The 13408-nt window shown below is 38.1% G+C and overlaps 3 protein-coding genes across 4 annotated transcripts; 1 reads left to right on the top strand and 2 right to left on the bottom strand.

Moving 5' to 3' along the window:
• Positions 1-74: 74 nt before the first annotated feature.
• Positions 75-9555, bottom strand: LOC117652935 (flotillin-1). Its single transcript, XM_034398136.1, has 11 exons — positions 9370-9555; positions 8718-8793; positions 8547-8637; positions 8320-8463; positions 8082-8201; positions 5467-5597; positions 5264-5348; positions 4978-5165; positions 4556-4766; positions 4306-4470; positions 75-1243 (listed from the first exon to the last, which is right to left on the bottom strand). Exons 1-11 carry the CDS (start codon positions 9419-9421, stop codon positions 1226-1228), a joined length of 1281 nt encoding a protein of 426 aa, XP_034254027.1. The 5' UTR covers positions 9422-9555; the 3' UTR covers positions 75-1225.
• Positions 9556-9827: 272 nt separating this feature from the next.
• On the bottom strand, positions 9828-10897 carry LOC117652941 (probable NADH dehydrogenase [ubiquinone] 1 alpha subcomplex subunit 12). Its single transcript, XM_034398158.1, has 4 exons — positions 10685-10897; positions 10387-10469; positions 10132-10247; positions 9828-10055 (listed from the first exon to the last, which is right to left on the bottom strand). The coding sequence occupies exons 1-4, from the start codon at positions 10792-10794 to the stop codon at positions 9927-9929; spliced, it is 438 nt and encodes a 145-aa protein (XP_034254049.1). The 5' UTR covers positions 10795-10897; the 3' UTR covers positions 9828-9926.
• Positions 10898-11093: 196 nt separating this feature from the next.
• On the top strand, positions 11094-13315 carry LOC117653423 (actin-related protein 10). Of its 2 annotated transcripts, none has more exons than XM_034399077.1 (9): positions 11094-11162; positions 11287-11435; positions 11549-11701; positions 11777-11885; positions 11977-12152; positions 12239-12330; positions 12407-12621; positions 12693-12894; positions 12986-13315. In XM_034399077.1, exons 2-9 carry the CDS (start codon positions 11350-11352, stop codon positions 13120-13122), a joined length of 1170 nt encoding a protein of 389 aa, XP_034254968.1. In that variant the 5' UTR covers positions 11094-11162; positions 11287-11349; the 3' UTR covers positions 13123-13315. The 2 variants fall into 2 exon arrangements, with proteins under 2 accessions (XP_034254968.1, XP_034254969.1); XM_034399078.1 differs by lacking the exon at positions 11094-11162 and adding an exon at positions 11183-11201.
• The last annotated feature ends 93 nt before the right edge of the window (positions 13316-13408 follow it).

The following is a 13408-nucleotide window of genomic DNA, read 5'->3' as shown; positions in this document are numbered from 1 at the left end:
GAGAGCAGTGAGAGAAACCCAGAAAGGTTGCCAACAATGAAAAAGAGGGATTAAGCAGAGGCTGCACTTGCAGCTAGTTTCATGAAAACTTTATTATAATATAAAATAACAATAAAAATACAATAATTATTGAAATGAAAGTGAACCATATGAGAAAGCATTATCAGTGGAACGAGAAATGACCCGGTGATGAACCGTGCCCGAGTGATTCTTCATACTGACTTACGAGATAGAGGCGGGGGGTCATTTCTCTTCCCATTGGTAGTAGCCAAGAAAGTATTTCTGAGGACTCTGATTCTTAGGTTCTTAGAAACCACATAAGGTGGATAGGTAACATTGACAACACATCACAAAGAGCAAAATATGCTATATGGTATCTCACATATAAGTAACATGAATATAAATGGAAAGATTCTTTTCACACAGAATACTACAACATAATGAAAGTTAAGAGTTTTAATACAAGTGCTTAGCAAGAAAAATGTAAACAAGTACAAAAACAAGGCTACTTTGGGGAGAGGAAAAATTATCAGGAACTTCAAAAATGTGGGTTAACACATCAGTCTTGAATCCTTTGAATTTCAATGCAAATAGTAAGCTCAAATATTTAATAATATCAATGTAATGACACCAAAGAAGCCCTTGCACTGCCTACACTGCATAGGGTCCGCCCATAATGTTTCAAAATATTTTAAAGTGAATGTGTTTAAAGAATCAATCAAAATTGTGAGTAAAATAAAGGCAAGATAAATGACTTAAAACACACTCACACAACTTCAAAAAGACACAGTGGTGATGAAAGCGTGGCTCAAGGCCCAATGGCTCCAGGAGCCTTATGAAGAGAAGTCTCCTTAGAAAAATCTTAACATGGCACATTTTTACCAATTTGACATCTCTTCTCTCCAGTCCTTAACCTTTCTTAGACTACTTATGTATGGCCCCAGAGCTACTAGCGACTTCGAAGGGGAGAGCTGCCTTCTCTCTTCATGAAGTGCCAGAAGGGAAAAAAAGACAGTTCATGCAGCATTTATCTTGTGTGTATTCTGCACACAGGAAGTTTCAAAACATGCTGAACATATTCCTATAATTTTATGAGAGCATATGAGAATTTTGTTCTTGTGTGGCAGCAGCATAGATGTTGCTTTGTTTGTATAATTAAAACGTCTTTTGCATCTTCTTTGTCCAGATCCAACTTCAATACGGGATCACTCAGCATCTTGATTTTTTAAGCAGCATTCACAGACTGTGAACAAAAAGAATTTTAATTAGTTATTAAGTTGATAAGGTGATGATATACAAGTTAATCAGTTAAAATTATATTTCCAACCGAAGTTTTAATTTTTACAAAGAGCATGTTGACAAGCTAAAAGAGGCTGTTACAAGATAAATTAATTATTAAACAAATACAAAACTATTGATAGAAAACTTCAAGAGGCACTTCAAAGAACAGAAAGGAGGCTTGGTGTAGGAAATGAAAGTGCAAGCTATGCAATAAGCCAATGCAAACATGTGTCAAAGTGTGGACCTGTGCTACAATAAACATCAACCCTTCAACAAGTGAAACAAGATATTTCAAATTACTGTGTAAATGATATCTAAAAGCAGGCAACTAAAATACTACAATGATTTTGTTTACCAAAAAATTGTCAAAGCAAACATTTTATATGCATCCCATGCTTATTGGAACATAACTCAAATAAAATTCAGTACATACCAGATTAAGTAACCACTCTTGCACCTTATTTTCTGCAGTGTAAGTAATGTGCCTAATATGTGTCTTTACAGGAAGTATACAGACCAAACTAGGTCCACAAGATTGGTTAACCTTTTAAAAACCTTTGTTTGCAGAACATTAAGTAGCGTTGGACATGTTTGTTGAGTTTATGAATATGGATGAGACGTAGGAAATCTTAATGAGAATGAATGATAGAAGCAGTTTGCTAGAAACCATAACCAGCACAAAATAAAGCTAGTGAGTGAGGCGAACAAAACTTGGAAAGAAACACAGACCAAATCAATCTGAGGTAATAAGACATAAATGTCCACATTGACAGTGTATTTTAACTTTGTTACAAATCGAATTGATTAATTTCTCTCAATTTATTAGAAAAAGATGGGAAAACAACATGCAATTCTAACAAGAATCATATGGACAACTCAACATGCACATAGACCATGGAGACTTATGTCTCCATACATAAACACAATTTAATAAAATTTTACGTTAGAAAATTGATAAATATTGAGGGGGGGCTGAATGCCATCAAACATCAGTAAGCCATAGGTTACAATACATCAATACCAATATGAGGTGTCCATATCAGAGAGGAGCTTTGATGTCTTCAAGCCAAATCCTTTAGAAGGAATGAACAAACAAAAGGGAATGATCCTATCAAAACAAATTGACATAGCATTTCTTGAACTGAATAGTAGATGTGTTACACATTTGTACGGCCTACATGATTACCGAAGTAGTCTTCTAGCAACACTTATAAACTAGGATTAGAGCCAATGTTAAAAAAATTGATGATGAGGTTCTTACACTTTAAATTACTTCAGTTAAAAAAATACAACATTAGGTGAAATTAAAACTAGGTCTTAAAAACAGTGACCAAAACAAATATGAAATGGTAGGAAGTAGCTCCACGGTGCACATTCCAAAATGTTAATCAGTCAATCAATATTACTGACTACCTCTGCACTTAAAAAATATTCATTTTTGTTTAGGAAAATTTGTTGGCTACCATACAGTTTTGAAGTTCAAAAATATAGGTGCCTTCCATGTCATTAACTCTCTCTACCAAGCATCAAAATTTTATTTCATCCTGATGAGAGGATTGAGTTTTAAATGCTGAGAGGGAAAAGAACCAGATCAATAATATTACTGACATACTTGACATGGTCAAATACGAAGTTTACTTTTAAGAACACATTGTGAGTCACTAATAAATTTGCAGCATTTCAAAAAAGAGCAAGCTGTCAGTGCCGCGACGGCCCGCGGGGGCGGCGGGGCGGCGGGGCGGCGCCGGCGTCTATGTATTTATTGCCTGACACATGCTGAATGCTTTGTTTACAGAAACTAAGCTAATTTTGGGTTGCTACTTCAGCACATTCAAAGTTAACTGTGTGTTGTCATTAAGAATGTGAATCAGAGGAGGAAGAAATGGGAGTTCAGGCTTTGAATGGTTTCAAAGTAGTTGGCTTGCGAATGGTTGACGTCACATGGCCATACAGGTGAACACGTACCTTATGGACACACTGTATTAAATAAGTAGTAATCAGTATAACTAACAAACAAAAACCAACAACATTCAAATATAAAAGATTAAAAGAAAAGCGAGTCGGCACATTTTGAAGATAGACTTCAGGAAGATTTTAAAAAGGTTGGAAAGTTTAATCACAAAACATGTTAAAATAATATGAAGATAAAGATTTTCAGGATGAAAAAATATATTAAAAAGTTAGTAGGTAAAAGCAAACTTTTTAAAAGCTGAGCACTTGTTTCTTTACAAGGAGCATGCTGTTATAAATGGCAATAGACCATACATTAAGATAATTATTTTTTATGAGCAAAAAGAACTTATCAAGGGGAAGTATTTGTTGGCTGTTGCTGAGCATTTATATTAATAAAACAAAGCGAATTAATAAACCACATGTCGCCACTGTCAGGTACAAAAGTGGTCCCAAACTCTGTAAAAATACTTTTCAATTCAGTGTGTTTAGAAAGGCGTGTTTCTTCCAAAATGGGCCCAAGCAGATCAAGGCAATCTCCGGGCTACGAGCAATGTTATTTAATCATTGCTCGCCCACCGTTTATATTCTTTTGTTTCAGAATCATACCATATATTATAAAAAATTCTCTGCTAACCATAAGAGACAAACAGCTTTAAAACAAAACAAAGCTCTTGTATCCTTATGATTTTCAGAGACATATATAAAAACATAAATATAGTGCAGGTAACAATGAGACTAGATAACACTTGACAAAACGATGGCTCAGCTGAACCGTGCATGGCTTGAAGCATAGCTTGCTTGAAGCATGGCTTGCTTGAAGCATGGCTTGCTTGAAGCTAGAGTGGCTGACTAGTTCTGCTAGTTCCGTGACCGAGGCGCGGCCTCACGTTCTTTGCCACTGATGGAGGAGAGCATGCGTAAGCTGACAGGAGGCGGGGTGCCGTGCGTAGAATGAGAAGTGGCATGGGAGGTGTGGGCGGGGGTGTGGTTATGCCCGGGACCAGGGTTTGGTGACGGCGCGGGGGAGGGGGCGGGAACTCGCGGAGGCAAGATGGCAGCAGATGCTGTTACCTTGGCGATGTCTACGCCGGTCATCTTTCGAACCAGTTCCGGCACGGTGGCGACAATGGACAAAACTTCGCCTGTCAGCTTGGCAGCACCAACCTCCCCAGTACCACTGGACACCATGGTAATCTTCTTCGCCTGCGATAAAGGAGCTGCGACCTCAGCTGCAACCTGAAGAATAGAGATTCACAGTCAGCAACAACTTGAAGAGTAGAGGGAAGGGACAGGTAAAAATCAAAAGGGCAATATATCTTACTTTGGGCAGGGCGTCCAACAACATATCCACCATAGCAGCCTCCCTGTATTCTTTCCAGGCATCAGCTTTTTTGGACATTTGTTCAGCCTCTGCCTTCGCCTTTGCTTCAATCGCAAAAGCTTCAGCTTCCCCACGCATTCGCACAGCCTCAGCTTCTGCTTCTGCTTCAAGAATGACACGCTGTTTGTTGGCTTCTGCCAGTTTTTCAAGCCTGAAATGACAAGATAATTTTGAAAATGATATGTGTGTGGAAACTTGAGGTAACGGAAAACCCACATTCCAAGTTACTCTCTGACGTCATGCTAGACTATGCAGCAAACCTTCGTACATGCATGGCAACATTTGGCGGCATAGCAGTGTTATTGAGACGTCAGAAGGCACCTTCTTCAACTACCTAGAATAGAAAAAGACTTCGGACATACTTGTATTTTTCAGCTTCAGCAGGACGTCGCACAGTAGCATCTAGTTCTCTTTGTCTGCGTTGAATTTCCTGATCTTGCACCAAAATTTCTTGAGTACGTTCAACAACTTGAATTTGCATCTGTTCTTCCTTAATTCGTTGCTTAGTCTTAGCTGCTTGAAGTTCATAGGCCATTTCTGCTTCCGCTTTCTGCAAGAGACATTTAAGGAGATTAATAAAACTAAATTTATGCTCCATATAAGACTTGATGTTTTTTTTTTCACTGTTCCTCTCATGTTTTCACTTACTTTGGTTTGAACTTCCACATCATAAGCAGCTTTTTTCAACTCAAAGTCCCTTTGAGCTTTAGCAATTTCTGTATCATTCAAAAACCTGAAAAACACAAGAAAAACACGTGAGGCCTCTCAAAAAAGAAGACAGAGAGAGATAAACATATTTTGTCCTCTATTGTCAAGAAAAATAAAATCAATTTTGCAGCAACAACAATTACCTGGATGCCATTCGTTCTTCTTCTGCAATAGCTTCTTTTATCTGTGCATCACGGCGAGCCTCTGCTTCACCAATCCGTGCGTCTCGCTTCACCTCTGCTGTGCGAGCCATTCCCAAACTCTTGAGGTAACCCTATAAGGGAGAATTCAAAAAAGTAAGGCACAGTCAACACACAATGCTTGTTTTACAATTGTTTTGATCAGTTAGAAGGGGGTCAAAGATGAAGAATGTAGTATATTAAAACCCTGGGGTGACATGTAACCAAATTGCACAAAAATCTGAATTTGTCATTATTTTTAACAAATAATTTAAACCTTTTTAAATTTCATACACTAGGGAATATATTAAATGAAATGTGATCATGAATGTAAAGTATTAGTCAGAGTAGGGGTTCCAAGAGTTATCAACACAATGAAATTAAGATGCTGCATGTGTTAAACTACATAAGATGTACCAATCTAAAACGGAAAAAAATAAAATGTGCATTCTTCTACGACTATTCCATAAGCTTCAATGAAATATTCTGAAACTTAACAGTTCTAGAAAGAAAAAAACAAGCACCCTGAATATATCAAAGCCCTTATGTTTTGATTTTAAAATTAATGTCCTTTTAAAAGAGCACAAACTAGCCAAAAGAAAAGAAGTGAACAAAAAGATCCAAATTTTACGGCCATGCATATGAGACAACTAATAGTACAGCAGGTGGTCAACAACAAAGCGTGGCAGCAGATTTTCTTTCTATGTCCAAAACTCAAACATGGTAGGTGTAGTAACTAGAAAACCTCCAAAAGAACAATCCTACAATAAAGGTCAGATTTAAATATGGTACACAGACCAGAACTGCCCTACTCAATGTTTTAATGCTTAACAACCTGATTGATGAGTAGTTCTCATTGGACTGTAACAGCCAAGGAAAGACTATAGACAACCAGAAAAAGCATTCATCAGAATGGAAATAAAAAAGGAGTCATTCGACTCCCAGCAAGCCATTGCATTATCATTTTTATGCAGTTAATTTTAATGCATCTAAATTTGTTTGGCTAGAATATAAACCAATACAGTGCTATAAGCAGATCTCTGAGTATTTTCAAATAATTAATTAATGAAAGAGTTCTAATGCAAGCCTTTCTAAAACTACAAAAACACCACATGCCATGGGCCGTAAAAATGGACATACCTTAGCACCCTTTGTAGCGGAACATGAGGCACTATTAGTACTCAAGAATGAATTTTGCACACATATTACAACAATGATGATAAACAAATAGATCACAAACATAAAATACAAGTAGACAAGGAAGGCGAAACAACAAAAAATATCCACAAAAAAGCCCATACATCAAATACAAGATACAAGAAACTATATTTGACGTAGGGAAAATACAAAAGCTGAGGGCAGGTGTTCAAAGTGTACTTATTACCTGATATGACAAAGCATGAGAAATTAATTTTGAGCCGTTATTTGATTCCCGATGTCATCCTATTTACTTCCAAATGAGCCCTTTCTAATTACGAGAACACACAACAGGTTAAAGCTAGCAATAGAAAAGGTAATTAGAGAGGATAAGAACAAGCATGCTGCTGAAACTACTCTTATGAAAAGAATCTACACACTTTTAGAAAATGTAGTATAGAAACTGAAGTCTACATTGGATTGTGAATAAATGAGAGTTGGAATTTAAGGCAAAAAAAAAAAAAGAACAAGTCTCAAACCTACATGTTACTAGCTGTGGCTAAATTTGAATACGCCCATCAGTCCTTGGATGCAACATTTACAAGTAAAGTATATCAAAAGCGTTGTGAGTGAATCCCCCTCTTTTTTTTTTCTTTATAATAGGAAATTATCATTCTTTGTCATAAACTGCTGGAGTTGTACTACCAGAAAAATATTTCAAAAGAAATTCACTAGCCAAATTTTACACAAAGGAAAATAATGCCCTTCAGTGTAGGAGTGTCTGATTAATTTCAATAGGAACCAGTAGTGGGCTTCTCGTTTCAAAGTGTGCATTACAAAGTATTACAGTGGCTATACAGGGCAAGCCAACATATCCGTGCCAGGCCAGGAAGGTTTCGGAGACGGGCGGACCTTGGCGTGCGGGGGTGGTGCACTCGGCAACCAGCAACCCGACCCAGCCGTGCAGCCGACGCAGCTTCCTGTGTTCCGTGCTGCGCCGCGCTGCGCCGCGTTCAGGCTACTGCTGCTGAGGAACCGGCCCCGCCGGCCTCGCCCGCCGCCGGATGGTTGCAAGGCCCAGGTGACTCACCCTCTTCAAGAGCATTGCCACTCCAAACACATAAAATGTCCCAAATTGCAACTAACTTAGGCCATATAATGATACGTACACTTATGAGTTACACTTATGAGTTAATGTGCAAGTGTGCAGAACAAGTTTAACTGCAAGTGGTGTATGACATGTCTTTCTCACTAAATGTTTGGCAGTGAATGGCAGTGTTTCAAATTAGTTTGCACTTGTAATACATAATGGCAGAGAGCTCTGCTCTATCACAGCTAAGAACGAGTTACCCATTACCAGTAAGACAAGTACACCGAGTAGCAACATAATTGAGTAGCAAAATGCAACAAGAACTCCACTTAAAAGAATGAAATATGCTTACCTCTTCATCTCGAATATCCTTCAGAGTGTATGAGACAACTGTGATACCCATATTCACTAAATCAGACGATGCCACTTCAAATACTTGCTTGCTGAATTTCTTTCGGTCCTTGTATATTTCCTACAAGTCAAGAGCAAAGAAAAATTAAAACCAAAAATAATTAAAAATCTTGGAGCCAAAAGTCATGACTATGATCAGATAAAGAGAGCACAGTAATATATTTATAGATATGATTTACCTCAACTGTCATACTGCCCATGATGGCACGCTGATGTCCTTCCAATGTGACGAGGGCAATATGTTGAATTTCAGCTTCAGTTTTGTCAAGGAACTGTTCACAAGCAGCCAGAAGCATCTCTTCATTTTGGCCTTGTATTTTCACCTGCAATCAATAACAACAATCAGAAAAATTCACACTTTCTAAAAATATGGGTTGAAACAACAAAAGCTAAACTTGAAAAATACCTGTGCTATGCCTGTAACTGATATCGGCACTCCTTGACTTGTGTACACAGTTGGGCTTTCCACTTGCAGTGTCATTGTGTTCAAGGATATTCTGAGGAAAGGTACAAATCAATTTGTAAACAACTTTCTAAACAATATGCACAGGCAATGTTGAGTTTGTGAACAGCTTACCGTTGAACACATTGAATGGATGGCCATACAAAGGCTCTGCCTCCTGGCACCAATAATGGTTTGCCATAACAACATCCTGGAGGAAAAATAAATACTTTTATGAATACTAAGCAGATGAACAGGAAGCAAAAGGAATACTACTAGAGAAAAATCATGAAAAAGTGGCATGCTAAGTCAGATTAGACGCAAGTCTTGTCAATCAACAGAGGAGCCGCTCTGCCAAATGATTCCGTTAGTCACATGACAATTTTCAAAACTGAATATATTCATGAGAAAAGTTCAAAAATGACTTGGACTGACACAAAGAATTACTGGTTGTAAGCAGAGCATGGTAGTATCACTAATGACCATACTAGCGACCCATTTTTAAAAAATCAATGAAGTGTGGTTATGGCGCTCTGGCTGACAATTAAGTAATAACGATGACAAGAAGTCAAAACTTATTTTAAGATCAAACATGAGGACTAAAGAAGCGCTTTCTTTATTTTACTTCAAACAGTTTCACGTGACTAAGGGGCAACCACTTGACACGATTGGCTCAATTGACAAGAATGTGTGTGGTTCGTGACAAGCCGTGGGCGTTCTTCTACCGACTCCCCGCCGTGCCGTTCTCAGTTATCGCAAAAAAACGTAGAATGTAGCCTATATTTACCGGACACTACGAGGGCCTCGTTGGGTCCGCAAGTTACGAAGCCCCACGTCATGTTTCTCCGATTTTTCTGCTTTGAGTACACAATCTTGAATTCGTCAAACTAAAACTCAGCGGAAGGAAAATGGCAGTGGCAGACGCCTCTGACGCATCGACCGCATGCGCATCGACAACAAACACTACTGACCAACCAGCAGCCGCGGTTGTTCGCTCATTTACCCCCACCCCTATTTCCTGAAGCGCTGTTTCTCTGCCCCACTACTAGAGGGCAGCAGCACTCTCGTTCGCGGGCCCCTTTGAAATGTGATTTCGCTTGACTACACTGACTACACTACACGTGACGACTACCCGTCAACGCTATATAAACTATAGAACTATAAGAAACCTCAGGAACAATGGAACTGAATGGTTTATTTAAGAAGGTTCTGGTTCAATAAGGATTATAAAAACAAAACAAAAAATGAACAATGAAAATTCAGGCATTCATTTAACGACATTTATGTCTCATTTGAGTTTAAATACATTTTAAAATATTTACATTTACAATTTTCCTAGAAGATCTAAGCTTTGGGAGGTTTCCATGCCTCAATTTTAGGGCGAGTCGTGCTGTAAGGAACATAAGCTCTCTCAGTCCCCGTAGGATTTTCTTCATGCTCTTTAATCCATTTATACTTTGGACGAGTAGGATCCTACAAAAAATAAAACAACAGTCACATAAGAGTGAAATCTCACAATTCTTTTACATGCCAACCAGCTTCTACTCACTTCACTCGGAAGTTTATCCGTTTTGTAGTGCATCCAACCATACCATTCAGCTGGAATCTGGCTACCGTCATAATCATAGCCATACCTGTCTGAGTACTCAACCCAACGGTTACGACCTGTGCAGAAAAAGAAATTAAACATAGAAACATTGATAGTCATCAACTTGAACAGTAATGCAGAACGTAAAATTTTCTGAATCAGATGAATGAGTTATTAGAATGTAAATATTTAAAGCATTGCTGATGGGTTACTCACCTACGAAGTACAAAGGATTCTCATAGTACTTGTTTCCAAATTTGTCTACACCTACAAGTTTACCCTCTTTCACATCATCAATCCTGAAAAATAGAGACAAGGCCGAGTTAAGTGAAAACCTTCACAGGGCACCTACGGATCAGTGACATTTCAAAAAACTAACAAAGAAAAAATTAGCATACTAAAAGAGCTACTAGAAAACTCTCCCAAAATTGTCTTACAGGTGTCTTTCTCAATCTTTAATGTCTTAAATACCACTTCATAATGGTGTAGGTTATGGATAGCAAACACAAGTTACCTCTGCAGCCTCAAAAAGAAGCCTTTCAGGCCGCCACTCTGATCGACGATGCGTCGAAAACGTTGGATTTTCTCAGCTAGAGTGCCGGCCCTCGGCAAATTTCCAGCCATTTCCGTGAGGCTGGAAACGAAGGAATAAGAACGAAAATAAAGATACTTTAAAGACCACTGAGCAGAAAGTTAAAGTTAACAGCTGACGACTTTCGACCTTCAACAGCAGCCAACTGCGGCATGTCATTTTCGAAAACATGTCTCGGAATAGAATTTACTTTTCCAGATCCAAAACTGAAACCTTCGTTTTTCTTTATTTTCTTTCGTTGAAACAAATCTCATTGTGAGTTCCCGATTGTTACCGGAGGACAACATAGATGTGAGTGTCATGTAATATTGGCATCATTGGTTTTGAATGTACCGCGGGAGAAATGTGTCCAAAACTTTTTCATACAAGAGATTGACTGACTGTTGTCAAAGCGAAAGGGGTAAGGATTTAAAGTAGTAAATTCTAGTGTTTTTACTCAGTGGGTTTTTATTTTTACCGGAGCCCACTATGTTGTAGTTCATAGCTCGTTGCCTCAGATCTAAATTTATATTGCTTTGTTGCAGTCGCCGTTCAGACAATCGGCAATCGGCTCTTTAACCTTACCTTCATTTCTACCTGGAGGCAAAATGATTAAAACATTTTATGAAGGGGGCATGGGCCTCACCAGTGAGAAGCAATCGGTTGTATTTGATTTCGGAGTGCGATTTACCAAGTAAGACATGTTGCCAGATCATTGTCTTTTATGTTGCCACTTGTGTCCCCAGAATTTTAAAAAAATGTTTAAAAATTTTTGTGCTCTATATGCTATTTATCGTTTTCTTTCAGGGCTGGTTTCGCTGGGGAAGCTGCACCTCGCTGCATAGTACGAACTGAAGTCCGCTGTTCAAGAAGTGGTCAAATGCGAAAAGTATTTGATGCGCTAAATTCTGATGAGCAGTATGATCTTCTTGTTGATTTCATTCACAACCTGTACTTCAGGTAATGAAGGTTCTGCCATTCTTTATTTTAACCTAATGATATTTTTACTCTCATACCGCCTATTTTATATTTCAGGCACTTACTTGTTAGCCCCAAAGACAGAAGAGTAGTGGTTGTAGAGTCAGTCCTCTGCCCTACAGCTATTCGTGAAATGCTTGCTAAAGTTCTTTTTATGCATTTTGAGGTAAATAGTTACATTTAATTAAAATAGTAATTCTCATCTCACTGAGTTATTCTGGCTTGAAAGTAACATGTTCTGACTTAAACATTGACAGGTTTCTTCCCTATTGTTTGTTCCGTCTCATGTGGTTGCTTTAAGTACTCTAGGGGTTAACACTGCACTTGTTGTCGATATGGGTGCAGTTGAAACTGTTGTCATTCCTGTTCATGAAGGAGTTGCTGTGTTGCATGCTTGGCAAGCCCAACCCCTAGCAGCAAATGCAGTTGAAAGGTGTGGTTGGTTTTTGGTCTTAAGTGTTTAATTCATATGCAATCTTTCTTTTTTCCTTTTATTTATATCTGACTTGTATTTTGTAGTCAAATTAAGGAGATGCTCTCGGAAAGAGAGAAATCAAAACCTTCTGAAGGTTTTGCAAACCTCACAGAAGCAAATATTGAGGATATCAAGGGTCAGTTCTTATATCCATTTAGAGTTATGATATTGATATTGTTAATGCAATGTTTAATCATGTACTTTGTTCACAGTACGGGCGTGCTTTGTCACAACACTTCAGAGAACTCTAAAGGCAGAAGAAGGCAAACCATGTCCCAGTCCTCCAAGTGTCAAGTACTTGGTTGGACCTGATAGCCACATTTTGAATATCAGTGGTGATATAAGAGAAAATTCTTTTAATGTGCTCTTTCAGCAGGATGCTGATCAGATCAGTGTTTCAACAATGATACTTGATGCGATCATAAAGGTATGAATCTCTGATTTTGTTTGATCCTTACACCAATTTTTACCAGACTTTTAAGCTAAAAAAAATTACAGTGTCCCATTGATATGAGAAAACCATTGGCTGAAAACATCCTTCTAATTGGGGGTACTTCCATGGCTATCGGCATGGGGGCTAGAATAAAAGAAGAATTAGAATTTTTATCTGCTTCCCCACAGTACTCAGAACGCCTCAAAATCCGCTCCTTTCAGTTCCATTCTCCTCCAGCCAAGGGAAATTACACTGCATGGTTAGGAGGTAAGACCCTTGCATTCACTAGCTAATTTTCATAATCTTAAAATTTTTTTTTTAAAAAAGGAAACTACATTTATTATCTCTCTTGTTGCAGGTGCAATTTATGGTGCAACTGATTTTGTCACAATAAAATCTTTATCGAAAGAAGCTTATTTGAGGGAGAGGAAAGTTCCTGATTGGGTCAGTTTAATTCATAATACTTACAATGCGGGAACAAAGAGATCTGTCTAAACCATTTACATACAGTATTAACAAAATCTTTCCCCAAAGAAACCACAAATGAATTTTTTAAAAATTGTATGCCCTCCTGTTTCTATTCAAGCAGAGGTTTTTTTGCACCTCAAATTGTTTTGTTATGGCTAATTTTTGTTTGTTTTTAATTTTTGTATGTATATTTAAATAATAAAGTATATTTATTGTATAATGACTGTGTCGGTGGCTCTTGTCCTAACAAACTAAGAAATTATCTACCAACTCGATGGGCCCATGGACACCTCTCACAGGGAAAAGACAAACG

This window comes from Thrips palmi, unplaced genomic scaffold (assembly GCF_012932325.1).
Source record: "Thrips palmi isolate BJ-2018 unplaced genomic scaffold, TpBJ-2018v1 HiC_scaffold_8, whole genome shotgun sequence".
Classification (NCBI taxonomy): domain Eukaryota; kingdom Metazoa; phylum Arthropoda; class Insecta; order Thysanoptera; family Thripidae; genus Thrips; species Thrips palmi.
Note: the sequence above shows the minus strand (reverse complement) of the source record. Positions and strands in the feature narration are given on the sequence as shown.

Coding starts and splice junctions, on each gene's coding strand:
- LOC117652941 (XM_034398158.1), bottom strand. CDS start 10,794: ATGGCTGGAAATTTGCCGAGGGCCGGCACTCTAGCTGAGAAAATCCAA. Junction 10,248..10,386: donor GAATCCTTTGTACTTCGTAG/GTGAGTAACCCA, acceptor TTTTCTGCACAG/GTCGTAACCGTTGGGTTGAG. Junction 10,056..10,131: donor CGGATAAACTTCCGAGTGAA/GTGAGTAGAAGC, acceptor TATTTTTTGTAG/GATCCTACTCGTCCAAAGTA.
- LOC117653423 (XM_034399077.1), top strand. CDS start 11,350: ATGATTAAAACATTTTATGAAGGGGGCATGGGCCTCACCAGTGAGAAG. Junction 11,702..11,776: donor ATTCACAACCTGTACTTCAG/GTAATGAAGGTT, acceptor TTTATATTTCAG/GCACTTACTTGTTAGCCCCA. Junction 12,153..12,238: donor GCAGCAAATGCAGTTGAAAG/GTGTGGTTGGTT, acceptor TGTATTTTGTAG/TCAAATTAAGGAGATGCTCT.
- LOC117652935 (XM_034398136.1), bottom strand. CDS start 9,421: ATGACGTGGGGCTTCGTAACTTGCGGACCCAACGAGGCCCTCGTAGTG. Junction 8,794..9,369: donor CGAGGCCCTCGTAGTGTCCG/GTAAATATAGGC, acceptor TTTTTCCTCCAG/GATGTTGTTATGGCAAACCA. Junction 8,464..8,546: donor CAGTTACAGGCATAGCACAG/GTATTTTTCAAG, acceptor TATTGATTGCAG/GTGAAAATACAAGGCCAAAA.